Source organism: Alosa pseudoharengus, unplaced genomic scaffold (genome assembly GCF_046254945.1).
Source record: "Alosa pseudoharengus isolate Yale_2024_CS ecotype anadromous, Long Island Sound unplaced genomic scaffold, YU_APseudo_1.1 YU_APseudo_1.1_scf_19, whole genome shotgun sequence".
NCBI lineage: Eukaryota > Metazoa > Chordata > Actinopteri > Clupeiformes > Clupeidae > Alosa > Alosa pseudoharengus.
In genome coordinates, this window is record NW_027468657.1 from 29,182,459 (window position 1) to 29,210,212 (window position 27,754).

General features: G+C 42.7%; 4 protein-coding genes across 7 annotated transcripts in view; 1 reads left to right on the forward strand and 3 right to left on the reverse strand.

Annotated features, from left to right (window-relative positions):
- The window catches only part of tspan6 (tetraspanin 6), a 21,359-nt gene extending 16,316 nt beyond the window's left edge, over positions 1 to 5,043 (reverse strand). Inside the window, exon 1 of the mRNA XM_076292232.1 lies at positions 5,024 to 5,043. The gene's annotated coding sequence lies outside the window, so the exon portion shown is untranslated. The remainder of the gene's footprint in view (positions 1 to 5,023) is intronic.
- Positions 7 to 10,058, forward strand: srpx2 (sushi-repeat containing protein X-linked 2). The gene is made up of 10 exons (XM_076292228.1): positions 7 to 635; positions 4,684 to 4,761; positions 5,082 to 5,273; positions 5,418 to 5,594; positions 6,130 to 6,253; positions 6,348 to 6,469; positions 7,046 to 7,225; positions 7,847 to 7,980; positions 8,392 to 8,513; positions 9,336 to 10,058. The coding sequence occupies exons 1-10, from the start codon at positions 563 to 565 to the stop codon at positions 9,514 to 9,516; spliced, it is 1,383 nt and encodes a 460-aa protein (XP_076148343.1). The 5' UTR covers positions 7 to 562; the 3' UTR covers positions 9,517 to 10,058.
- On the reverse strand, positions 9,813 to 20,778 carry sytl4 (synaptotagmin-like 4). Of its 4 annotated transcripts, none has more exons than XM_076292226.1 (17): positions 20,581 to 20,778; positions 18,421 to 18,545; positions 17,734 to 17,949; positions 17,147 to 17,256; positions 16,729 to 16,852; positions 16,246 to 16,380; positions 15,721 to 16,024; positions 15,506 to 15,605; positions 15,289 to 15,392; positions 15,022 to 15,111; positions 14,544 to 14,722; positions 13,664 to 13,766; positions 12,624 to 12,785; positions 11,890 to 11,995; positions 11,575 to 11,686; positions 11,173 to 11,381; positions 9,813 to 10,667 (listed from the first exon to the last, which is right to left on the reverse strand). In XM_076292226.1, exons 2-17 carry the CDS (start codon positions 18,525 to 18,527, stop codon positions 10,525 to 10,527), a joined length of 2,304 nt encoding a protein of 767 aa, XP_076148341.1. In that variant the 5' UTR covers positions 18,528 to 18,545; positions 20,581 to 20,778; the 3' UTR covers positions 9,813 to 10,524. The 4 variants fall into 4 exon arrangements, with proteins under 4 accessions (XP_076148341.1, XP_076148342.1, XP_076148339.1 ...); XM_076292227.1 differs by having other exon boundaries at positions 11,575 to 11,683; positions 18,421 to 18,549; XM_076292224.1 differs by having other exon boundaries at positions 18,421 to 18,549.
- A 673-nt stretch (positions 20,779 to 21,451) lies between these two features.
- On the reverse strand, positions 21,452 to 24,769 carry tyw2 (tRNA wybutosine-synthesizing protein 2). Its single transcript, XM_076292230.1, is given in 8 exon segments — positions 21,452 to 21,928; positions 22,496 to 22,653; positions 22,778 to 22,887; positions 23,222 to 23,369; positions 23,539 to 23,734; positions 24,111 to 24,173; positions 24,175 to 24,283; positions 24,593 to 24,769. Coding segments are annotated over 8 exon segments (1,266 nt in total). The 5' UTR covers positions 24,646 to 24,769; the 3' UTR covers positions 21,452 to 21,499.
- Between the last annotated feature and the right edge of the window lie 2,985 nt (positions 24,770 to 27,754).

Genomic DNA, 27,754 nt, shown 5'->3' on the forward strand with positions numbered 1-27,754 from the left:
TGTTTCACTAATTCACAGATTGGGATAAATGCAGAGACCAAATTTCCCTCATGGGATCAAAAGAGTATACTTATAAATACATATTGTTGTTTATTGCTATTATGTGTAATGTAGACTTTTCACACTTTATTTCAAATCATCATTTTCATCTAATGTGTAATGTAAAGCTACTTATATTGTGAAGAAATAGCTCGCAAAGCTGCTCTAAAGTAGCTTCCCCGTGAACTGATTGAAACTGTGACCACCCGCCGGCGTACATTCAGTTGGGGGAATAGCGCACTAGCGGCAGAACTTTCCGAACTTGACGACAGAAGACGAAGGGAACGAACACTGTTGTTCTTACATCTAACTTTAGTTGGCAAACAAATCTATAAATATCAGTGATATTTACAACACGTTCACTTTAATTATCTTTTAAAAACCTCGCGTTGACACAATAGCGTTTCTGAATGCTTGGCGTTTTTGGAGATAGGGCAACTAGCGCCGCTTCTTTGGAATTCTCCACTCTCGCTGCATGCGTCAGCTGTTAAGTTATCCAAATACACAACAACGTTAGAACCTGATGGCAAAACTTTGCATTGTTTTGTTGTTAGAGGCGCACTTTGTATCCTGGATTCATGGGCATTACACTGAAGGTAGGATTTGGCTATCAATCCAACTTTTTTGTCTAAAAGCATATTGTTTATTTCCACCGTGACTTGTTAACGTCTTTGAAATTGTTATTAGTTACATTAGTATGTTGCCTACTGGCCTAATGTTACACTGAATAAGCTAGTGGCCTAAGAATTATACCATGGCTTTAATATGCAACGGCATTCCATGCAGTGGAGTGGAGACATACCTCCTTCACCGCAGTAATAATGTTCATATTAGAAGCAGCTGTGTTAAGTTGATCTCCTCACAATGAGAAACAGAATGTTATTAATTCAGAGGTGCATTGAATCCTTCCTCTGGGGATATTCCATTCAATTTTTAGAGTTTGGTCATGTGAGGTTTTATTTGGATCATCTTGATATAGACTAACTTATTCATGAAGAGTATAATGAACATCAATTTACGCTATGCTGTGCTCCTCGCTTACAAAGGCTGTTACTGTTTTGTTCTGGCTGCTGTTGAAGTTGAAGGGATCTACTGTATGCTAGAAGTAGCCTATCAAACTCATAATGGGAACAATGTGTCAAGCAATCTTCAAGACAAGTTAAGCCAAGTACCAGTTTCTCTGTTTGTGGTAGCCTATAAGGCACGCCAAGGTAGGCTATGTCTGTCTCAACTCAACCATTTGTATCAACAGAAACCTCGTGGAATCTTTTCATATGGTCATGCTTTTCACTTGCCTATCTAGAAGAACATCAACCAGTGCTGGTGTTGCTGTTTAAGATACTCTGATACCTGCTGTGTCTACTCTCCTCATCTATAATTAACTTAGACCCCAATTTAAACTCTTTTATCACAAGACAATTGCTAAGGACCCCAAAACCACCTGTGCTGAAGCCATAATTTAAACCCACCTGAAATTAGCCTACACCTGTTTTAAGTATCTTTAAAGTCAACGCTTAATGAAACTGAGACTGCTGATCGAAACAGCCCCACCATTTGTTACATGATGCAAAAAAGCACCATCAGCAGTTTCATTATCATGTTATTTAATGTTTTTATTTTCTTAAAAGTTCACACCCCTGGCACAATAATGAATGGTTTCAGGAATTTTTACAATTATTTTGTATCCTATGGCTGGATCCTGACAAATGTTTGCCATTCTCCTTCTGTATGAGTAGAACACAGGACAACTTCATATGTTTTTCAGCACTTTGGGTGGTGTCCCATAGCCAAAGTTGCCCTAAGTTGCATGATTTCCAGGTAAAGTAAGCAGCACTCTATAAACAGCTTGCCTTGGATGCTTCAGCTGAAGCAGGCTGTGTCATAGTCTCGGTATTTTACAACCTCATCAGTGTTAGTCGGCCAGCCCAAGTGACTATGTGGTCAGCCCCCAGTTACCTTTGTGAGCTGCAGTGGAACATGGAAAACTGACTGCTGGAGGATTGCCTGAAGGCAGTCAGTGCATTAAGACAGTAGTGTGTCGTACTCAGTCATTCTGTTCAGGCTAATTGTTGGTAATTCCCTGTATTTTACAATTTAGCTGAGCATCAATCTCTAGGCCTCTTCAATTTCTTTAAAGATGAGAAGTTTAAAATTACAGTGAGTTTGTGGCAAGTCTACTGCTTTAGGCTTGTAGCATTCTCTAGAGTCTAGTGCACGCTGTAGCATACACAGCTGTAAAGGTTATGTCACTTGCATGAATGTGTTTTGTAGCTGTTGTAGCTGAACAACTTAGTCCATTCATTCAAGACATGAAGAGTAGTTGTCAAATAAGATTTTGTTCAGGTTAACCCCTCATCTGCTGACAGACCCCTCCCAAGGTTTTCAGCCCTTGTGAAAACCTTCAGATAGGTTTCACGCTGCTGTTGGTGGTCCAATAATTGGGCCAATTATATTTGTGGATCCTTGATGCAGATGTACAGTAGCACTCCCTAGATTTAGCATGTGCAGTCTATTCAGCCAAGATATCTGGGCCTAAAACTCAAATCTGCAATAAGGTTCTGTGAAGATTTTTGCTCCTAATAAGACTTTAGTGTGTACACATGACATATTGGAAGCAAAAACAAAGGAACCTCTATGCATATCTGAGCTAAGCACTCAAATATTCTGGCAGATGGGCATGTTTTTTTAACTTTGGGGTCACACCCAACAAATCCAGGCACAGACTATCCATAATTTGAATCAGCGTGTATCCACATGTTGACTCAAATTTACAAACAAGAAAAACATGGAACCTCCTAAATCGATCTGTTGTCTATATCTGTTATAACATTTAAGGGACAACATGGCACAGAAAAGGGTTAATAGAGTTTGAGAAAAATGGCGTTTTAATGAACACAATCTGTCAACATTTGTGTTTGATTCACAATGCTCTCTGAGTATTTGTGTGCTGGCCTAGGCACACATGTTTGCCATGTTGTGCTCTGAAACAATTGTGTCTTGACATGTTTAATGAGGACAAGCGACAGCTACTTCTATTTTGTACTGTACAAATTCCTTATTCACCTGGTTTGAAATGACTTGAGTACAGATGTTTGTAGTTGTTGGCCCGAATTGCTCCACTAATAACTTTGTTCATGTCAAAACACATCCTGCTGTAAACAGCAAGTTCAAATTGCAGAACAAATATAGTTTTGCTGACTCTGACTTTTCTGATCTCTCCCCACGTACACTCTACCACAATGATGGAAAAATCCTGAATGTGATGGCTCGCCATCAAAAGCAAGTGAGAAGCCCATTGGCTGAATGTAGCTGTAGAATGAAACAGGATCAGCTTTAGATGGTGGAAAAAATGACTAAATAGAAGGTATCATGGAAAGGAAATGATGTACATTTCTTTTTCCCCTTCACCAAACTGACTGTGCACAATTTATCAGGCAGAGGGCTGCAGAAGACTGGTGTGATTCTCTTTACCAACAGCATGTGTGGTAATTACTGGAATTAATCATGTCAATTGATCATGACAAAAATTCTTTCAAGTAGTCCGTTTAACTCTGCACAGAATGTGCACGTGTGCAGAGCATGAATAAGCAGGAAAAAGGCCGCCGGGGTTTGCCATGGTCTTCTGGGCGCCCCTAATCTCAAAACCAGGTGTTTGTAATTTTCCATTTATCAAACCTACATCCTCTAAACAGGGGGATATGCAGCATGGGCTGCCAAACAGTTGGTCTGGAACAATCGGAGACTCCACTGAGACCCTTTACTGACCTACATTTACAGTTATATGAAACTCATCAGTGCTGGCTTTCATGCTGAAATTGGTTTAAAGATTGCATAACACTGTTTTTCCAGGGACTTTTTGAGGGTCTTACTATCATTGGAATCAAATCAAAGAATTCTACTGTGTTCTCACATCTATCAACGCACATGTCCGTTCTGCATATCAGTGCAGAATGATGGAGTTCTGCTTGATGACTTAGTAAACCTTAATGCACCATTTTGGTTAAAGACCTCAACCCAAATAGGGTGTAAAGAATTACCTTTTAAAGAAGATCGTAAAAGCTGTAAAGATATGGTCTCCAAAATTAACCATCATGCGAGCGATGTCTAAGAGTCAAATAAGAATACTGAATAAGAATCTTTTAAATAGTTTGGTCAGTTTAACCCCACCTGCCATGTAGGCCATACTCAGGCCATGCTCTACAACTTGGGCCAATTATTTTGCTTGATGCAGAGAACTAGTAGGGGCCTTGCCCAACAAACCTGCATGCAGGTGCAGACAATCCACAAGAATGGAAACATTATCTACACGATGACTCAAATTATCAAACAAGAAAGTAATGGAGCACTCTAAATGTTCACAGGATCTATTATCTAGCTATAACAGAATCAATGACCTATCCATGAACACTTTTCTGCTTCATTATGTTCCATAACGTTTTTGTTTCAATTTTGAGTCATCGTTTGGATACATTTTTCCACACTGTTGGATGGTCCAGGCCTTTTGCACCACAACACTTCCTCCACACCCCATGGGCACGCGGGTCATAATTATGCTAAATTCATGCGTCACAGTTTCTCTCTGTGTGGCTCTATAACCCCTGGTCAGTGATGTCAGTGGTTTGTTTGTGGTTTCATGTTCGGCAGTGACGACATACGATACGTACAATGAGGTCCTGCATGAGGAGGAGGAACCCTATTACACCCCACAGCTAGACTACAGCAGTGAGTATACACACGCATCTCAAACAGTTCACTCCACCTACATTATTACCATCTACATCTGCTACAGTCACTAGTACACCCCACAGCTAGACCACAACAATATGTATACACCAGCATCTCAAACAGTTCACTCTATCTATATTATCTATCTATATTATTCAGCATCTTCTACTGTCTCTTCAATAGCTATGCTGGTTACTGGTACTCCACATCTGGTCACCATTTGAATTGTACTAAACAGCATCATGATGTGATCACTCACCCTGCCTGCACTCCTGGGAGAATGACGTGTGTGTGTGTGCGTTGTGTTTTCCTGGCAGATCCACGCTGGTGCCACACTCTGAAGCTGCCCAATGGAGACGTGTCCTGCTCCTCGCCGCGCAGCCGGAACCACTACGGCTCGCTGGGCACGCGCTGCGAGCTGTCCTGTGACCGCGGCTACAAGCTGGTGGGGCGACCGTCGGTGCAGTGCATGTCCAATCGCCGCTGGTCCGGCACTGGCCACTGTCGGAGTATGTGTTCTTTTTTTTTTCTTTCTTTTGTTGACGAACCAGTCTTCTGTAAATCTGAATCATAAATTGCTTTTTGAAGTAGCTGGTAACATCAAAGTGGTCACATCATCTTAAAATTGTCCTCTGTCCATCGCTGATGACCAGGGGCCCGTTGTCACGTTCTGCCTGTGATCCAGCACGGGACGTTCCACTGCTCGGAGAACGTGATGGTGGACTCCAGGTGCGAGTACCTGTGCCACCCAGGGTACCAGCTGGAGGGAGACCACGTGCGCATATGCCAGGACGGTGGGAGCTGGACTGGCTCAGAGCCTCTCTGTGCAGGTGCTTCCCTACGCTGCAGAACTGGTTTGGCTTGATATGGTGTGATATATACTATGTAAAGAGCTCCACTACTGCTGGAGAGATGATTCTAACGAAGCACAAGACAAAAATGAGTGACAAAACTACAGCACATGCAGCCCATATACATTTTGGAGTACCTCTCATTTGATCAAATTAAACCACTTCAAGATGAGGCTTTCAGAATGTATGATGAAATAACTGGACTTGTGTGGTGGAAATAATGACTTGTACTTTGTTTTGTACACAAGTAATTTTTGGATCATATCCAAGGAAGAGTAAACACATATCTTGTTGTTGCATATGTTGCGTCCTTTTAAGATATATCAGGGAATAGTGGCTAGACCCTTCCCCCACACACATTGGATCACTATTTTGTTTAGATAGCCAGTGTGAGGCACTTGGATACTTTCCCCACAGGATGTTTACCTTATTAGAGCCAACTTTTGCTAGCTCTCTTTTTTGTAGACAAGAAAATCCTGCTCTGAATTGTTTGCTTAAAATTGGCTGTTTCCAGACAATGAGCCTCCGAAAATAAAGTGCCCCGAGTCCAAAGTTAAGGTGGCAGAGCCCGGAAAACTCACGGCCCGGGTGTCTTGGAATCGGCCTCACACCTCGGACACCTCTGGCAAAACGCTTGAGTATGCCCAACGTAGCAATGCCATCTCATTATAGGCAAATTCTGTGCCTGCTGGCCTCATTTAAACTGACGCCTGTCTTGCCCCTCTCTTGCAGCCTCATGCGCGTGGGCCCTGAGTCTGGGTCTATGTTCGCCGAGGGGATCCACATTATCCGCTACCGTGTGTACGATCAGGCCCGCAACAGAGCTGCCTGCAAGTTCAATGTGCGTGTGGAGGGTAAGTCAGGAAGGTTCCGGACTAGGTGGCCGGGAAAAAAACAACCTGTTCACGGATGCCTGCCATAATGATGGGATTCACGCAAGGCCAGTCTTTGTTTATATTCAAGAGCTGGGAGTGTGCAAACAGGCTCCATTTGATTAGTTTTGATCTTGGACTGGTAACTTGAGACTTGTTTTGGATGACCTTATAATGTGTTATTTGTAGCTGTGTTGCTATGGCAATTGGAGAGTGCATCATGGTCAGAGAAAGGCGTCCAAGGCCAGAGATTTTACACTGGGGAGTTTTTTTCTAAATAACAAAGGTTGTTGTAAAATTGTGATCTTCAGATGTGTAATCTCAATAGCAGAGTATTTATCTTGATGGGAACTATTTTTGGAATATAGCTACATTTTCTTTTTTTCTTATTTATTTTCATCTATTTTAGTCTATTCTGGCATAAAACTACATGTGTGTTGAACAGTAGTTTCACAGAAGGTAGGAGAGGTGAAAGCCTCTCTGTGATGTAGTCAGAGAAAGCGTGCCCTTTTAAAGTTAAACATTAACGCTACTGTACCTGTGTTTCCTTGCCAACAGTCCGAAAGTGCCCAGCACTAAAACCACCTCTCCATGGTTACCTGACCTGCTCGTCGGACTTGAACAACTACGGCGCCACCTGCGAATACCACTGCGACAGCGGCTACGAGAGGAGCGGCGCGGCCACCCGTGTGTGTCGCTTCGACCGCAGCTGGTCGGACGAGCCGCCTTATTGTGTGTGTGAGTGCCACTAATGAGCACTGTCATGTTGCCCGGCTGGAATTACTCATCATCTTCTGACATCGATGACTCACACACACACACACACACACACACACACACACACACATACACACACGCACCCACACACTCACTATGTGGGCAAACATGGTCTGTATGGCTAAGCAGATCTTAACCACCCGCAAACATTTACAGAAAGGGCTGTGGAGGAGAGAAATAATAAAAGGGTTAGTCAGTCCCCTGCCTTCACAAACTGGCAAGGCTTATCCTATAATTAGATTACAATGTAGAAATGTCTTGAAACAAAGCCAGAAATTTGGCAAACATGGACTCCATCATCTTCCAACTAGGCTGCAATTACTTTCAAATCCAAATAAAACTACTCAACAACTGCTCATAAGTCAATACTTTATAAATTACATTTGGACTGTTTTAAGAAATAGGGCAGTACAACGTTATGATATCATGTTACAGTGCCTTACCCACACACTAGATTAGTCTTCTCTGAAAATAGGATCACGAGATCCAGCTCACTCAGCTCCATGTACACAGATGATGTACCCTGCTGTTGCACTCTTTATAATATAATGAGTTATGCTTTGTGTGTCTGTGTATGTCCAGTGATGCACATCAATACAGATGTGAAGACTGCAGCTGCGTTGCTCGATCAGTTCTATGAGAAGAGGAGACTGCTGGTTGTGTCCACACCAAATGTTGCCAACCCGTACTACAAGATCCAAAATGTTATGTTACAGGTGAGCCACTGATACTGACTGACTGTGTCTGACAAGCATGTAACCACAGGTAGTCAATTGGAAATAATGATAAAATAAGCCCCACCAAACATCTGAAAGGGTGTCAATATACCAATTAGCAACTGAAGTCCTATATGGTCATTGGCATCATATCGATGGTCTGCACCACCAGCACTGCTTGACCCAGAAATCTACAGGTATTAACCTGTTAAGAAGTGAATTATTTTCCTGGTTCCTTCTAGAATTCTATGCAAACGATCTATAGTTTGTGTTCTTTATACAGTCTATGGGGAAAATCTCTGAGTGTTATTGTCGCCCCATAGTGCGGAATTCTCGGTTTGCGAACATTCTAATCACATATTTGTGACCGTATTCCTCATATTGTCGTATGTCCGTGTGTGATGGATACAGAAGGCGGACTGTGGTCTGGATCTGCGTCGTGTGACTGTGATTGAGCTGCTGGGGGTGGAGCCCCGGCAGGTGGGGCGCATCAAGGGACGTTACCTGGACTCACAGGTCATCGAGGGCCTCAGGTAGGCTAATGTAACATCCATACGTAGGTCGGTGTGACATGAAACAGACATGCATTACTCACCAATTTTCCTCTCAAATATCATAAGCTGTCTGTTTATCAGGTATTAAGTCATTAAGGGCCTCAGGTAACGGAGCTTCTCAATTAGGGAAGGGAAATCAGTAAGACATACAACAGATCGGCACAAATTTCCCCCCTAATCCCGTTAAAATTTCATTCAGATGGATGCCTCTCTACAAGTGACGGTTTCATAAAAGAACAAACTATTATGGAATGTATTTCTAGTTCTGGTAATTGACCTCGTTTGGTAACAGCTTGTTCACTTATAATAACAAAGATCTCACTGCACACCACTTTCTATTCGAGCATTCCCCTCCTCTCTTAGCAATTCAGTTCCATTCAACTACATATACTGAATTTAGTGCCATTAACAATTGAATGGCCTGAAGATGCTTTGCAGAGCCCAGAGCCTGAACCCCCTGGAGCAACACTTAGGTGACTAGATTAAGGATAAACTTCCTTTTTAATGGAAGAGACCTCGAGCAGAAACATGACTCAACTTGTCCGCTTGGGGCCAGCCAGGTAGTGAGATAAGAAGGGGGGGAGAGAGGGATAATCAGAGCAGCAAGCAGCATAACATACATGTATCAGAATAAACATATTAGTGTACCTGACACATGCATGAGGCTATGAAAATTAGAAGATGGCCAAGATGCATGGAGGATTAATGGTTGATGAAGTGGGATGGAGACCGCATTCAAGGTATTGAAGGTCAGCTCTGTAGGCATGCAGAAGCTGTGAGTGAATTGTGTGTTTCTATCAGGCAAGCTCTTCACATCTCCACCTCCTACTTCATCATGGTGCTGGTGGACGAGGACGGCATTGACCGCGAGCGCTTCATGAACCCTACCGGCTCCACGGAGCTCTACGCCTACATAGAGGACTACCTGCTGGAGGAGGAGGAGAGGGAACGTCTGGAGATCAATAGGGACATGTGCGAGTGAGAGTGACCTGTGGTGACCTGCTCCACGGCCTAGGGACCTCACATGCTTTTTCACAGACTGGGGGCATGCTCGGACACCGGAATCCTCCCCATGTAGCACAACTAGAGCAAGGCAGACCAAGACCTTAGGCTGGATGAGGGGACTTAGTGCAGTAGTAATGTCAAGAGCACATGTGTGCTTTTGGCTCAGTAGTGATGTTACTGTTAAAGCATATCATCAGTTCAAGAACCTGTATTAAACCAAGCAAATGAAATACATATGAAATGCAGGTGAGAATCGGGCACAGTCAGACAACATAGATTGTTGAAAGTTTATTATATTACTTTTGAGGTGAATGACTTTATGTGATGTATTTAAAAAGTGCATTTAAAAGGAGAGAACAGAGAATATAAAAGTTATGTTTGGAGTCCTTGGACAGTTTGTCACTGAAGAGGAATGTGTAACGATAGAAGGTCACATTTACATTAAGTAACTGTTAACGTGTTCAAATAACAACAATAAAAAAATAAACAAACATATAAATAAAACATGATGAGAACTGATATTTTTTGTGTAACTCTGTGTTCTTTCTGTGTGGAGTTCAACCTCTTTTGCAGTGAGTCAAGGTTTGCCTTGAATTTTGACCACAGTGAAACAAAACCATTAGATGACAATGACATACACAAACACACTACAAATGTAATCCAACTCTTCATCCAACCTAAGGTTAAAAGAGACAAATCAACATAAAATTTGCAACTATAGAACATAATCCCTTTAACAGAAATATATATATATACATGTATATACTTCATAAATGTAGATTTTTTACATCTTTAAATCTATTTTATAAAACATTCTGCTTTGGCATTGTAGAACTCAGCATTACAAATGATAATCCCAGCTCTTGTACGCGACACCTTTGTTGACTGAGCTGAGCTGGTGGAGGGAGAGGGGAGTTTCGTAAGAGGCCCGGCGCAGTGGCAGGCTGTCGCCTCGTCGTGAGCCTCTCGGTGGGGACGGCTGTCCTCATTTGCTCTTCCCCATGGAGGCGCGCAGGGGAAGAGTGCCCTCTGCCCACGACTCGGGGTACTGCATGACGCGCTCCCACAGGCTTACCTCCTCTGGGGAAGACTCCGCCAGCCACTCCTCTTTGCCGGACTGCAGAGTGACTGCAGGAGGGCAGAGTCAAAAAAACATCAATCAGCAAGGCACACACACACACACACACACACACACACACACAAACAAACATGTACACTGGATACAGTCCAAAACACCAACTCCACCTAGGTCAAACTGATCTTGGAATTATTCAGCTGTGTCTACAGTTCAAGGGGTCTGAATTTTGCAACATCATGCAATTTGCACAATCATGACGTTCAGATCTGAAAAGACAGAATGGCATCTTCTGTACATTTTAAACATAGAAAATTACTATATTGTACATGAATTTAGATCAAATTTTCAGTACAAACATTCAATGCTGTGTGATGACGTCATATCAAGAAATTACAATTAAATAAAGTGCAATCTATTCAAGGAAGTGCTTCAAAAGGCTATTACCAATACAGTGCAGTGTAAAATCAGAGAAAACACTACAATAATTATCTGAATTTATATCGCTCAAATCCCAATGAAAAATGATCGATGAGAAGCGAGTGAGGTGCTCCTCACCTGTCCCTGTGCTCAGACGCACACCTCCCAGGAAGTCGTTGCTGGACAGCGCCTCCCGGTCCCACACGGTCAGTTCTAGACACATGGTCCTCAGCTGCTCCACACTCACGTCCTTGTAGATGAATGTGTGGTTGTAGTGCGGGTTCAGTGTCTTCTTGGCCACCGGAGTCTTCCTCTTAGTGGACTTGCTGTTGGATGGCAGCAGATACCTGGGATCGATCCCAAGAGCACCAAATAATTCAAAAAGAAAAAAAGAAATCAGAGTTATTTTTGGAAAACATAAATGAACAATAATCATTTAAACAATTCCTTATAATACTTATATTAATATTTTTGTGAAACAAAAGCACATTGGACTGCATTGTGCAATACGAGCAGTATTGAAACAGTTGAGCTACCAACCCTTTCACAAAGGAGTCTGAGGTGCCCCCTGCCTTCATGGCTGTTAGATTCCTGGCTTCTTTGATCAGGACATGCAGCTCTGCCTCTCCTTCAGCTTTCCCCTTCTTTCCTGCTGGTGGAAGAGAGAGCAAGCGCTCAGAACTCAGTGGCAGCAGCGCCTGGAAATATTCCTCTTTTTCTCAAAAATGTGGGGGAAATTACTTGATCATCCTCACTGTTTACTCAGTGTTGATACTTCACACTCATTGTTAATTCTGAATAACAAATCATGGTACAGTGTGGAACATTTACTTAAAAAAGCATTGAAATTGGTACCTTTAGACTTATCTGTCGATGTGTTTTTGGCTGTGATGTACTTCAGGGAGATCACCAACTCCCCTTTGTACTGTGAGAATGGAGTGTGCTGGAGAGAGGAGGGCACCTGCAACAACACAGACAGAGCAGAGGACACGACATGAGCAGTCTCCCTACATCTACCGCCACTGCAGAACGAGGAAACTGACTCACGGAGGAATGAGGAACTTAGGGCTGGGCAGTGACACAGACTCGGAATGCTGGCCTCATATGTTTCCCTGTGGTAGCTTGGACAAAAGCTCACTGGCTGGCAGCCCACACAGGCCTGGCCTGATGCCTGAGCCCGGTCTGGGTTCTGGGATCATGAATTGTGGAAGCCTGGGTTTTAGTGGGATTGTCTGTGTAATACGAGCGGTCACATTACAGTAGAGAAATGGTGGGTCTTTATATTGAGACAGACTGAATGGAGCCTTTATATGGTAATAAACATTGAGTTGTTATTATTGTGACATGTATTGATGTTAATAAATAGATCTTAATGCCTCTCTCATTATTGTATGGAATGGACATAATAACACTTTGTGTCTCAGCGTCACTCACTAATTACACTACATGAATTCCTGATGTGCCACCTGTGGAAGGGCAATTAGAGACCACTGCTGTGTGTGTGTGTGTGTGTGTGTGTGTGTGTGTGTGTGTGTGTGTGTGTGTGTGTGTGTGTGTGTGTGTGTGTGTGTCTGCAGTCAAGCGCTCACCCTTCCCCTAAGGGCCACACACTGCTGGTGGCCAGAGTCGATGTCGTGACAGTCCAGCGGGACCTCCACCTCTCCCAGGAAGGCGTTGCGGCCAAAGCGGTCATAGTGCCAGACAGAGAGCTGCAGCGTGCGGGTGGTGACCTGAGAACGGCTTATAGAGTACTAAAGAGAGAGAGAGAGAGAGAGAGAGAGAGAGAGAGAGAGAGAGAGAGAGAGAGAGAGAGAGAGAGAGAGAGAGAGAGAGAGAGAGAGAGAGAGAGAGAGAGAGAGAGAGAGAGAGAGAGAGAGAGAGAGAGCGCACAACAGGGAGGGGGAACGGATGAATGAAGAAAAAAGGTAATTAAGAAATGGAAAAATGGTGTCAAATATGTATCGACTCTATTGATGTCAGCCACAATGAATTGTTTTCTGGTACACAGGTGTTCATTACAATGCTCTTGCCTCCGTTTGGGCGTGTGGGACGCAGACCTTCAAGTCTACTCAACACGTCCTGTTTGCTCAGTGGATTAACTAAAGGGCTGGCACCAAAAAAATCAATATTTGTCTGCTGGTCATGCTTGGTGATAACCCTGTACTTATCGTCGATTTCAGCAGCAGCCCCAAGAACCTGCCAGAGGTCAGTTAATTGCCTGCTCTGACACTGCCCGTCACGCAGACCCAGTAATCAAGCGCTTATAATTACAGCCAGTCTCCTGCATCATTTCCTCAGTCAGTGGCAAATTGCTGCATATTCATTGCCTTGGCATGTTTTGTAGTAACCTTGTGCACAGTAGGTTGAATAAACATATTTTTCTTTATCAAGGCAATTAATAAGATACCACACGTGTGGAAAAATGTGTTCCCAAAAGGCAGTAACTATTCATATTTGTACAACACCCTACTTCGAAAGACTAAGAGGGGGAAAATGAGCAGTCACTGGAAGCCCTTAATTTGGAAAACATTTGGAAAACATTTGGAGGTAGCGGAGTGTGGTTGTTAGTCAGCAGACGTTTGGTGGTGAGTCAGGAATCCAGAAAAGCGGGTTCTTCGGGCCCCCGTACCTTCAGGGTCTCGTTGTAGATGGGGTTGATGTTGTTGCGCTTGGTGGCCGTCTTCTTCTTGCCCTGGCGAGACTTGTCTGGCAGGAGGTAGCACTTCACATACCTGTGCAAGACCGAGGAGCGAGACAGACATCAGTTCCAAGGTGAGCGACTCATCAACCTACCACTCCCCGGCTCAAATTCCTCCCCAGCCACACAGAACCACACATGTGTCTGCACTCTGCAGTGGCTAAAAGTAGAACACAGTGTTCAAAGAAAAAATTATGTTTTTTTCCCTGGTAGAGTCAAAGTGAACTCGCATACTGGGTGGACCCTTTCCCACAAGTGGAGGGGGCTTTTAAAAAGAGGAACACAAAAGAGTACAAACTGACCTCATACAAGTGAAATACTTATACTATATACACTATTATACTAGTCAAAATTACACAGAAAGACAGCAGCAATGAGGATCAGTCTGCTAGAAAGTTGTGGTAATGCATATAGATCAAATATCTAGCAACTCTCATCGGTGAGACTCCAGGTGTTCTGTGTTAGGCACATTGTGTGATGGGAATAGGAATGTCTATTCTATTCTAATACCATGTTCTATATTCTAATTCTTATTCTATGTTCAGTCCCCACTGCATAGTGACAGGGAGGCTACGTCGGGCACGTAACTAAAGTGTTACGTTCGCTTAGCATCTGCTGCAACAATTAGCTTCCACTGTAATCAATGGAACTGGCCTCACCAGACGTGACAGCGGCTAGAAAATATTAGATCAGCCTTCAACTGCAGAAACTATTTTTACGCTTGGCGAACGGAGTGCTTCAGCTTTGTGCCTGGTGTGGCCTCCCCCGTGAGGCCTGCCGCTGTTCCTGTTCTGCTGAGTGGGCCACTCACGGATTGCAGCGCTGTTTCACCGCGTCAGCGTAGGCCAGCCCCCGGCATTCCTTCACCAGGATGGACAGCGTCTGGCTGCGCTCCTGGAAGCTGATAGAGAAGAGGATGTCTCCGGTCACCTCCACACAGTCGTAATCTCCCGCCTCACTGTACACGCTCATCATACTGCCAAGAGTGCTCTGTTGGGGGCAGCAACAACACCTGAACACCACATCATGTAAACACAACACTCTAAACTGACTCTAGACAGTAGGGACATGTGACGTTAGAAAGAAAAAAAAACATTAAAAAAATGTATTAACCAAAAGAGCCAATAGCCAAGTCAAGATTCTATACAAACTACAAGTCTCTCTACAGTTGGCATAAGTGTCAATAGAAGAAATAGATAAATAAAAGACGTAATTAATAACCATTAATACAGCAAGCGTATATGTGTCTCTAAATGTGATTCTTTAATGATGTAAATCAGTGTATTTACTTGGGAACTGCGGAGACTTGAGGTGCTATCACCCATGTTCCTTCTGTGTATGGTCACCAGGTTATCAATGTCTTCATCTTCTTCATCGTCCTGTTTGTGTGGCACAGCAGACACAATACAGTTGTATCAGTCACCAGCAGGTGTCCAAAAATACTACTGCAGATCTATGCAAACTAATATGCAAATATCAACTCAACCCTGTGATATGTGTGGATAGTTTATTGTGGATGTGATGCAAATGTCATGAGAGAGACTAAAGCTGCTTACAGTTACATTCAGGCCAGGTACAGACTTGCTCCGGTCACCCATTGACCCGTCTGTGGTGCTGATACCATCTTCACGCAGGTCTAAAGTCGATGTCGGCCGACTACCTGAAAAAAAAAGCGGAAGAGGCTACTGTTAATCAGAGAATTTTTGAGATGGCATTCAAAGAGCAGGATGCTAGGGAACTACTGTGTGACAAAAGCAGGAAACAGGAAACTACCTGAGATTTTGTGCACCCGTCTGACGCTTTTCTTGAACAGCCTATCAACCTCTGGGTCCGCCACTTCTGAGGGCTGATTGAGCCTGTATCTCAAAGAGGCCTGAGAGAAACCATTAAGAACATTTAATGAGAGTAGTTTTTTATTTACTGACAAAAATACCCAAAGATGGGTGGAGGAAGGTGAAAAGGGAATAGCTGGAGTGAAAGATTCTTACGGTCTCTGGTTCAGGTATGGGACTGGGGGGCTTGCTGGATTTGGACGGCCCAGCGAGACTGGACACTGTGGAGCCTGCAGGACTGTGCTGAGTGAGACTGGAGACTGTTGAGCGTGCAGGACTGTGCTGAGTGAGACTGGACACTGTGGAGCCTGCAGGACTGTGCTGAGTGAGACTGGACACTGTGGAGCCTGCAGGACTGTGCTGAGTGAGACTGGAGACTGTTGAGCGTGCAGGACTGTGCTGAGTGAGACTGGACACTGTGGAGCCTGCAGGACTGTGCTGAGGAGACTTGATACCTTTCCTGATGGCAGAACACAACACTATTAACATCTGAAATAAAACCTTGGACGTGTGGCAAATGCGTCACCGCTCCACGACACTGCCGCCAGCTTCAGAGACAACTGATTTATTCTGCTTTGTCCTTTAAAGCGTTCCTGGCGACAGACGGACACCCATCATTAATTCATGGGGCACAGCCGGGAGACGGGCATGTTTTGTTTTTTTTTGCCCGCGCTCGCTCACCGGGGAAGAGCCGGAGTGCTGTGGGACGACTCGGTGCTGGTGCGGCTGCTGCACAGGCTGGACTTCTCGGCCGACTCTGTGTCGCTCCGCTGCGGCTCCCGCGCCTCAGGCAGCTCCAACACGTCGGACAGCTGCCTGTAATGACAGCAGCAGCAGCAGCAGCATCGTTCATCATCCTGCACACATACTTATCAGTTTGCATCACATCACTGGCAGATGTTTCATTCACAGTCATAGATGATAAAAACATTCATCCAGTATTCTTTTCACTGGACATCAAGCCCATTACTACAGTTTCGTACCATCTACAGACTGTTGCAAAATTATTCAATCAACAAGGACCCATCATCAACCCATTTTCCCTGTAGGAGAAAAACACTGAACACTGAAGTGGTATTCAAATGTGAAATAACAAAATAGAAAAATGATCATGCGTGCCACAGTAACATAGTGCTTCTGTTCAGAGCAGTCTCTTGCCCTCACCCCTTGTCGGAGGGAGCATGGTCCTTCTTTCTGGGTCGTGGGACTGGAACAGCTGAAGCAGCTGGGCTGGGCTTTAACTCTGTGCTGTTCAAAAGCAGGTCCCCCGCAGTCTCTCGCTTCTTCACTAAAAAAACAGAGGTGTTATGCTTAGTCATAATTAACCATAGTCAGATTTTATCTGAAGACATGCTTCAAGCTTACAGCATCACATCAGCATTACAGTGCAACCAAAGTATACGTGTAAACTAATATTCACTGTGTATTTAGGCGTTATTTCACACCCAAGTCAAAAATGTCATTGTATAAAGGAATTGTATAAAGGAGAAACAGTTTCATCCACTGCATTCCACAGGAAACAGTGAGTGCAGTTCACACCTTCCTGTTCACCAAAAATCACACAGAGACTTCCTGTACTCACAGGGCGGGCGCTTCTTGAGTGAGGCTCGGACAATATCATGCCCTGGAGCTGTTGAGAACCGGTTCACCCTCTGGTCGTAGAACCAGTCTCCGGAGCACTTCTTTAGATCACTGGGAGGAACACACGGCACTCGTCAAACAGTAAAACATTTACCCAGCAAGCCACGGACCACCTCCTTTTTCCACACTGGTGTTTATTTTCCACCCTAAACTGGGGCACTCTAGAGTAGGGGCCATTACAATGGGGGTGGAAACGGAATGGCAACTTTTTGTTCACTAACATTCATTGAAGTCAGTGTTTAATCTGTAGTAAGCCACCATGTGTACATTCAAGTCTGAGAATGGGGGGTTGTGTGCAACAGAAACAATTGAAGTTCATAAAATTATACAAGGTAATACATGGCTTAATAAGTAACAGCATTATGGATTGATATTACTCTAAAAACTACCCTAAGGTAGTTTTGCATGTGCAGATGAGATGAGAGAGGTCTGATGATAGATTTTCATAGATTCTCATCCTTCTAGTTGTCATCCCAGTTTGCTCAAAGGCTAGTACTGTTAAAAAATATGTGAGAGAGACAGTCTTACACTTCTTTGGAACACACAGTGCACACCCAGGCACCGTTGGGTTGCACCAGGCGGCAGTTCCGGCAAACGTGGTGTTTGCACACCCGGCACTGGCTCGCCGTGCCAAGGACTCTGCCCAGGGACTCCTGACACCGACCGCAACTGCGCTCGCTGTACCGGCCGCTGCCGCGCTTAGCCCCCTTCCGCTTCATGTCTAGCACCTCCAGCTTCAACCTCCTACGGCAGAACCCAGGTTACACTAGAGGTTATCAATGTGTTTCTGTTGTCTTACTCCATCTCATGGAGCATGAGAGGAGATGGAGGAGCATGTTGCACACCTAATAGTGTATACTTGGTGCAGCTTCAGATATTAGGCAGCATTTATGAGAAACAAGTATCTGCATTGTTCTTTACACACAGACACACAAAAACAGCTATTGATAGGTGAAGTGACTTGCTATATGTTGCTGATGGATATACAAAATAATACAAAATAAAACAAAATACAAAATAAATGATAATTAAAAGACAAATAACACTTTGTATGTTTTTTAGTAGGAGATGTTGCACATATTGCACTTCCTGTCAACCGGGACCTCAACAATAAAAACTCCAGAAAGTTGCTTAGGGCAGCATGGTATTTCAAGGGCAGGCTGATTTACTGGCTCCTACCCTTGTGCCCTACACTTTGAGCAGGTATCTCATTACCTGACCCTCAGCTCCTCAGCCCGTCTGAGCTCCTCATCTCTCTTTAGCACTTCCAGGATGACCTCCCGCTCCGACTCGGTCAGAAAGGCCACGTTCACCTCCAGCATCCTGAACCTCTCTCCCAGCTATCTAAACACACACACACAAACACACAGCATATATATGTACACCAAAATATCACCAAAAATCAACAATCATCGTCGGAAAGTCCATTCGGCATAGTTCATATCATACATTTACATCTAGCACAAAGTATTGACTTAAACAGGTTCTGTTCTTGCCTGCCAGCGTCTCCACGTGTAAACAATAAATCTGCATCTTATAGGGGCCATAGGAGATGGCAAAGAATGGTAAAGGGATAGAGAGCGGTGGAAGGGAATGTAAAGAGGGGGCTATAGAGGGCACTCAGTGGATAAAGTGACCTTTCCTTCTCTCTCCCATGTGGGAAGGGCGTCATGCAGAGAGCCTTCTGCTGCCAACCAGTCAGGGGTTCGACACTCTGCCCTGCAGGGGCAGGCCAATTAAGATCGCAACGATAACAAAACAGAAGCATTAAACAACATGCCCACAACAACACTGATGGGTCAGGCAGAGGTTTGCTGTAAGCAGGATGAAGTCAAGTGCTCACTGAAAATCATGTCTGAACATAAACAGTCAGATGGATGGTTCAAACATCTTGGGAGTGGAATTGAGTTACATGAACACAAAATACCAGGGGGCTGAAATTAACTTTCAAGGCCCAAACATGGATAATCTATATATTGTATTGTACCCAACCAATTTGTTTAAGTCACATTTGAATTGAATTTGAATGAAGATCATAGGCCAGAAGCTACAGCAAGTTAATCTCACACTAATAGTATCCAGAACAAGGAAATGTTAATAATTCATTTCCAAAAACATACCAAAGAGTTGAGAGGAATGAAATATCGATCTTAGTTAGACAGCTCTAAATAAATGCTGAACAGTGACCTTCATGGCCAGCAAGTAGGCTAAATTTGTCATAGTTTGCTCTGCGTTATTCCAGGTTTGACAGAGACAAGGCAGGGCATGGGAATATCGTCACAGGCTGACCTCCTTTCATGGGTACAGCCAGGACGATGTTGAGGCTGGTGGTGGAATTGGCTGTGCCCTGTCCCACAGGCTCACCCTGGCAGACGTTCTCAAGAAGGCGAACAGGAAAAAAACAAGGGCAGCATGAGCTCAACCGCATATCACTGGGTTCCCACCCTCTAGGGATACACAGGCAAGGGTGGAGTGCCGTAGATAATTATTTATTCAATGCTGATATTTAGTTTGCTGGCGACAGCTTGACATGCACAGCATCTATTCAATGGAGTGACTCAATCGTTATTGCAGTATCCTTATTTGCGCCTGTTAATACCACATCCACTAAAAACTCCAAGGACACCACCCGTCAAAGCGAAAGGGAAGTTGTCGCAATTAAAAAATATAAATATAGCCTATGCTCCATCAATATAGCAAGAAGGTAGCCTACAACGAATTTCTAAAGTGCTTATCAGGCTATCAGCTGTGTTGTTAGAAAACAAAACTGCTTAAATACATCTATGGTTGAATACAGGCGGTGAATACCAAGGCTGCAACTTGGCAACACAACACAATGGACCCCTAACATAGCCAAGCCATTTAAAAAGTTGGGGAAATATGGTGACAGGACAGCATAACGCTGTTACAACTAGTGAGATAAACAGCCTGCCCACGAATATTAAAAAATAATATTTTCCTATTACCATCACCAAGCAACCATAAATTAGCTTCAAATACTGCAAAGCAGAAAACATCTTAAGACGGTCAGACAAAAAACGAATGGAATATGTCAACACCACACAGATTCCAGTCGAGCTGAATCGCCGACAAGATATCGAGGAAATACAAGCTATTTCCGTAACACGCCGATTCTGATCAGCTGGATATAAGTATACTGATTAGTCAATGTTACACAAGAGGCGAAAAAATCGCATAAAATCTGTTTGCAATTGGCTACAAATGTATGAAGGAATTGAAATGTCGAAGACAGGCTTCCCTTCGCGAGTAAAATATTCTAACGATACCTGTCTAAGTAAACCCACTTAAATGTTTCCTTTTTTTAACATTCTAGTATCTCTCAAACAATTATTCCAAGCAGTCTAGGTTACTTACCAAAGCCCTTCAAGTAGTCTGTCCACCACTCCACGCTCTTCCTCTTGGTGTTTCTCACGAAACCACCTCTACAAGTCGTTTGAGCAATGCAAAAACAATCTCATTCCCGGAAGGTGGACAACTTTTTTTCCCTCAAGATACTGTGCTATGTGCTAAGAGGTTTTGTAACAGGTGTCTACATGGGCCCATGGATGAATGCATGGATGAAACTATCCGCAAATGAGCACCACCCTTTTCACTTGTAGTCTACGTAAGGATAAAAAAAAACCACGCATCTGCATCCTTACGCATTATTTTTATAATTAAGGAATTATTATTATTTTCTGTCAGTGGCATGAACTATATCATTTATTTGAACTAGGTAGGCCCATTTACCATTGCTATTTTGTTTTGGTTGTGTTTTGATTTTATAAGAGGATAGTAATCCACAACATATATCATACAATTGCTAGTAGGTCTACACATTCAGCAAACAAAAATCTCCTAACAACCGCTAGCTGCCCATTCCACACTGTAAAAAAACAGTCTCTGTATGCAGCAGGCTCCGAAAACTGGAAACAAAGTGGCTACAGCCTGGCCCCAAACAAAAACGAAACCCTGCGTGGAATTTCTCTGGGAATACTGAAGGTAGGGGTGAGCTACCTCTCTGGTATGTTTAGTTTGGTCCTTGGTTAATATAATGAACAGTTTTTTGCAAAAAAGCATCTGCTAACAAATCTAAACAAAAACATAAATAGCCTACAAACAAACGCAACTTCCTGCGAAATCCCTGACTGTGCCTTTAACATAATAAGTAAAACTGCAGTTCTGAGTGGTATAAGCATAAACATACAGATATGACTCCTGAAATTACTTGAGACATCACACATGGTTGCAATTAGACATATAGTAAGTGTGCAGATACAGAAAAACGAGCATGTCACAGTGGTGTACATTCTAAATCAAGCACTATATGATGGATATGTGGGGCATAGGACTTCACATGCTCAATGTGCATAATATGAGTCCTCCACGCCCCTCCAGCCAAGTCTGTCAATAGTTCAGCACACCGTGTGGCTGTGTCCTCTGCCCAGGTCCTCCATGCTTCTCTGTCTCTGTGGCTGCCCCGGGGAGCGTTCAGCGAAACCCGCGTCTTGTCCTCCCCCTCAGCGGCGATTTGTTCATCTGAGGCGGGCAGAGCAGCTTGACGCCTGGTGTCTGTGCTGGGCACTGCCGAGCTGACGTTCTGGTGGATGTGCAGGACACCACCCGTGTCTCTCCTCAGCAGACGGCAAGCCACGGGCCAGCCCTCCTCTGAGCTGGGGATGAGGCCCAGATTAACCCGGTCTGCCAGGTCCTCCAGGGGGAGCTGCAGGAGGACAGTGATGACATGGCCTGTCAGCTTTTAGGTTAGATTCCAATCATGATGTGGCCATGACTTACAATCTTTTTGCGATCAGAAATTTGCCATAGTGCCTTTTCTGACTTATTAGGACATTACAAAAAGACATTTCTGATATTTGCGATGACAATGATACTACTTTGCAATATATTTTCTTTTCAAATTAGATGAAAATGGCAAATTAACTAATCATCAAACACTCAACATGAAAACATGGAGCCCAAGCTAACTAACACTCAAAGGGAAACCTTCCCTTGACAACATTCACCACCAATGGGCATACTGCTTTATGGGTAAAATTACAGTGGAAAGAGCTTATCAAAAGATATTTATCAGCCGCAATAACCTTCCTGAGGCTAAACTGGAAAGACAAGATGCAAATAAATAACAAGTTCATGGATTGTATTTCCAAGGAAGACTATAAAGTGATAGAAATAAAGTGCACTGTAAATCCCTTGGGGGGGAAAGCATCTGAAAGGTAAATTTATGTTAATGTAAATGTATTTCATAATTAAAACTGTTGACATGTTTTACTTTTCTGTTATCTCCCTGGTGGACAGTACAGCGGTCTGACACTTTGTTTAACTGCAGGTTCCTCTTCAGAGCTTTCACAGCATCTGGGTTCCACTCACACGCGTGGACATGAGCAGCACCTGCGTGCACCAGGTAGGGAAGGGTGAAATATCCAATACCTGTAGAAGTGAGTGAGAAGATCATGTCAGTTAAAGCATTAAGCACCAGAGCCAATGCAAACACAAACACAATTTCAAGCTGATTAAAAGCACCGTTCAACACCATGTGGCTATAATGTGTTACCTGCATACAGATCCACAACAGTTTCTCCGCTGCAGTTGAAAGAGGCTATTCTCAGTTTCTCAGTGATATTCCCAAATGAGAACATACACTTGGTAATGTCAAACTCATACCTGAAATATAAAGGAGTTTAGGCCAATGTTATAAATAAATTAATGACTTTTAACACTAGCGTTTTGACCTTGTGTTGTAGTCTGAAAATGTCATTATCATTGTATTAGAGTTCCGAAAATCTGAGGTACAGTACATTATAAATAAATTTGGGTGACCGGATCAACGTACAATAAATGTCCACGTATCTCTCTCCTATTTATTTTTTTAAGTAAGCACCTCTTGCTTATCTGTGAAATAGAAAATCAGAGTCTAATCTCTGTGTGAACTGAACTGAGACATCTATTCTTGGTTTTGAACATTAAGTAGTTCAGATTGGAAAAAAAGTAGTCTTACCTTATCTTATTGTCCACATGTGTAACATGGCTGTCTCCCAGCAACATGATCACTAGTGGAGTTCTGAAGCAATCCTTTGAGATCTGTTTAATTTGTGCCAGGCGCTTTGCACCCAGGCCATGAGCAACTGTAGACCACAACTCTATTCCTACAGTAAACAAAAATTCAATTAGAAAGAATCTGCATACAACAAATCACACCAGAATCAAACTAGCTACTAAAATAAACACATTATCATCAAGGTTGATGTGAAGGGACAAAAGGTTAAAAGTAAGATTATGTATAGGCCTAAGTTAAAACTATGAACTTTGACTCACCTATATTTTTCCATGCAGGTAGAGTGAAGCAGTTTTCTCCGATAACAACCAAATCTCCATGGCGCTGCCAGCTTTGAGGTAGGTCACTCTTCAGATCCTCATTCCAGCGGACTCCATGAGATGACAGCTGATCCTGTAGAGCCTCAACAAGTTTCTCACTACAACACTTTGCTTTTTCCTTCTTGGATGGCTGCGCCTGTCAGGAAATAGCAACACAAACACAACACAATGAAAAGATCTTGAACTTCATATTCCACAACTGAGGTGTACTGTAAACAAATGCACATGTAGCCTAAATTGATTTAAATTATGTTTCAATTATTCAATTATTTAATTTATTATACAACTTTAGTTTAGTTGCAAAATGTATATGAGGTTGGTGACAATGTCAGAGTTATATTGGTTAAAAAATAGTTTAAAATTACACTAATTGGGTTTCCATTCATTTAATTCGCGCATTCATTAAAATGAAGAAAATTCGCATCTGCGTGCGTTTCCATCCACGGTGATAGGCTAATTAAACATGGACAATCTAATGAAGTGCCTAATTAGATACCGCTGCATCGGCCCACCTGGATTTGCACAATTTCACACTTGCTACCGTGTGCCACACTGCACTGAAGAGTTGATAGATCGATCCAGCTGTGGCAATGAGGATGGCACGATTGGCAAGGTCACTGTTCCATCCGAGTGCTTCTGTATGCTGTATCTCAGGTCCAAGGCACCTTTACTCTGCAAGTGTTTTCTACAAGGAGGACATAAACAACTGAATTATTAGCTGCTAGCAGCTTCTCTTTAGCCCCTTCATTTTACTGGTAAACCTTCCAGCAGCTGGTTTGAGCTCGGCTAACTTGCATTCGAATATACGAAACGGTCTATATTGCCCTGCACGTCTGAAAATTCGCCCACTTTGCTCTATCTTGTCAGAGGAATTCACATACCTAGGTATAACCTTTGCATTGTAAAACGTTTAAAGCAAGTAACGGTAAAACAACCGCAGTTAGCCTGACTAGCATAGCTAAATGGATGGGCTGACTGAGTTAACGTTACTGACCTGCAAAGCTGGCCGTATCTTTGAGGAACTTTCAACGAAGGGACCATTTTCATTTTCTACTTTAAATTAATATGCATAACACCAATGATGACAAAAAAAAAAAAAACGAATGCCATTCTACAGACAATGAGTGGTCGTAGTTTCAGCAACGTCCTCCTCCTGAGCTAGGAGAACCATTGTTTCTGTAGCACCTAAACCCGGAACATAAACAGTGCTGTACACGTGGGGTTTATTCTCGAATGAGAACTTTTTAGTCTCAACTGGCACGCTGCTTCAATTTTCTTCTCAGATTTTTTTCATATTTTGGTCACAATTTCATCAATTTATGCAAGCTAGATTAGGAACATTGGACCTTTATTGCGGTTTTCCTCACTAGGCGGAGACATTGCATACGACATCAAAATTCCTCGAGTTATTGTAACGATTTATTTTGGCAGTAGATAAATGTAAGAGGTGGGATAATAACGACAACGTACATTAAGCAGTAGCCTACCGATAGACCTAAGTCGGAGTTGGGCTACTTGCCAATTATGTTACATTGTTGCGTGTTTTATATATTGTATCAACCATGGAAACCGCAATATTGTACCAATCATGGGAATGTTACAAATGTTACATGCTAGCCTACAGAGTAAATTCTTGGCTAAAATCTAACTTAATGATTGAGAGTAATATATTTGAAGCTTGTTAACAAGAAAATGGTAAAAGGTGGTTAGTGCTAGACAAATGAGGGGGGAAATGAATATTGTAGGGGGAAATTACAGTGTGTTCCCACCCCAACAAGCATCACCAAATCCCAGCACACACAACAAACTCAAGTATGCTTAAAAAGTACATGTTCAGGAAGGAGAGAGTTTTTAATAAATTCATGAAATTACGTATATGCTGTTCCCTACCAGATAAATAACTTATGTAAGTCTCACCGGTGCAGAAATAATGACAAAAAAACAAAATGGCATGATGTCAATGCAGCGTAGGCCTCTCTAGGTGCATAAGGAATGAGCTTTTATGTAATGCCACAGTATGAACAAGTCTACAAATGTGTTATTCTAGAATAGTATTGTTGCCGTTATCACCATTTCTGTTTTTTAGAGGTTTCTCAGATATTCAGGAATATGGCCTCGGAATCTGCACTGAAGGAACTTTGTTTAATAGTTACAGGAAGGTCATTTGAGGGTAAATGTGTTTTATGATATTGTATATAAGTGAATTATAAAAACAGTTTTGAGTGATTGTCCTTTTTAATAATAAAAGAATAAATTATTAGAATACTTAATATTATCATCTTTGTTTTACAGGGTGAGGGCTGAATCCAGAAGAAATGTGACATTCACTGATGGTATTTATTGGTATACAAGTGGGAATCTATAAGACACAGTTAGTTATCTTACATTTAGTCATAATTACCTAAAGTGCAAGCTTATTACATTAATCAGTGAATTAGCTGGCAGAGGAAAGGACATTTCCTGGATGTAGTTGGATTGGATAGAATAAAAAATGATGCTCTGATAATTATAATTATCTGATACTGATAATTACCTGTGACTGATAATTGATAGGTAGTATCTTTCTTACCCCTGGAATTCATTTATGCATATATTGTATTGGGTTTATTAAGTCACTTGGTTTGATCTGGTTTCTTTTACAAAACATAACCATTTTCCTCAACTGAATCCCTCTCCCATCAACAGGAATGGGATGGCACCTGTGACATATGAAGTTAAATTGACGACACCAAAAACAATTAGACTCTGGGACAGCCCTAAGCTCTCGCAAACTTAGCAGGAGTGTGCCTCAAAGTCTGTGAGTAGGGACACTAGGGGTTAGGCCTTTTAGTCCATGAGCCAGGGGGGTTGATCGGTATCATCGGGGGGACAAATGCTATCATTGTTTTTTGGCAAGGTATACAGCCCTAGTACTAGAAAAATCACGATAGCAGTGCAGGAGTGGTAGCAAAATCACTTTTTTCAGCTCATGAAGTTACTAACCCCCTAAGATAAATTCAGTTTTTAAAATCTGGTGTATATCTTGTTTGTGCTCATGGTAGGGATATTGTCAATATTCTATAACATGGTGCTTGGTATCATTGGAAAGGGGACCTTTTAGGCTTTCATTTAAGCCCAGTGCTGAATCTGTCTGACAAACACAGGCGTCACATGACTTCTTTAAACCAGAAATAACACACATTTTCTCACAATTTCCGCCTAAACTGTATGCTTTCTTTTATCCCTGTGGCTTGAAAGAACACCAGGGACACAAAACTCAACAACTTCAATACTCAAGGCACTCTGATGATTCAGAAAATGTACAATATATACAATATAGCCATACTATTTATTTGTGAGAGCATTAAATTAGACTTGTGTGGCCAGCACAAGTCTTCAAAATAGAATGGAGCCAATAGAATGGACAAATAGAATACCCTATTAGTCCAGGGCCAAATGGCCTAGTTTTTGAGATACCTCCACCCAATCATGTTTTTTATATTTTTGATATGTCTATGAGATGGATTGTTGTATAAAAATATTTTACTGCACAACTAGTTTTTTGGATGGTATTTGAATCTTTCCCAAAACCGGAAATTGTGAAAATTCCGGATTTTGCAAAAAGTACATTATTTGCTTTGTCACATATATCTTTGGAAGTAATGATCAGAAACTCACCAAATTTGGACTATGTTCCCAGGTCGTTGGCCCATACAAGTGATAAATTAACCATTTTTATTTAACACACACAAACACACACACACACAAATCACAAAGGGGGTCTGATCAGATTTAGAATCGTAGAGGCCTCAGATTTGGTGGCCATTTTTGGCTCCTGCAATACCAAATTGTATCATATGCAAGGTCATGTAGTGTGATATTTTTATCCAAAGCGACAAAAAAGGGAACAATAAAGGTACAGTGCGACTAGGACATGTTAGTGTAGCAATAAGCACTACTCGCATAGAATGTGATGACCGTTCAATGCTAGATTAAGCATGCCCAATTGTTTGTAGTGCTAGCAGAGGAGGTACCCTCGAAAGAGTTGGGTCTTCAGGAGGTTATTGAAGATAGTGTAGCACCCACCTGGATGCACGGCAGCCATTATGCGCCAGAACGCTCACCACACACTAGCTTGCAGCCTCCATTGATTGTATTTAAGTAGACAAGAAAGCGG

Excerpts from the sequence above, each read along its gene's own strand:
- sytl4 (XM_076292226.1), bottom strand. The coding sequence starts at position 18,527 with ATGCTGGAGGTGAACGTGGCCTTTCTGACCGAGTCGGAGCGGGAGGTC. Across the intron at positions 16,381-16,728 it reads CATGCTCCCTCCGACAAGGG|GCAGCTGTCCGACGTGTTGG; the intron begins GTGAGGGCAAGA and ends CTGTCATTACAG. Across the intron at positions 15,606-15,720 it reads CCATACCTGAACCAGAGACC|GCCTCTTTGAGATACAGGCT; the intron begins GTAAGAATCTTT and ends GGTTTCTCTCAG.
- srpx2 (XM_076292228.1), top strand. The coding sequence starts at position 563 with ATGGCAAAACTTTGCATTGTTTTGTTGTTAGAGGCGCACTTTGTATCC. Across the intron at positions 5,274-5,417 it reads CGGCACTGGCCACTGTCGGA|GGGCCCGTTGTCACGTTCTG; the intron begins GTATGTGTTCTT and ends GCTGATGACCAG. Across the intron at positions 7,981-8,391 it reads TCCAAAATGTTATGTTACAG|AAGGCGGACTGTGGTCTGGA; the intron begins GTGAGCCACTGA and ends TGATGGATACAG.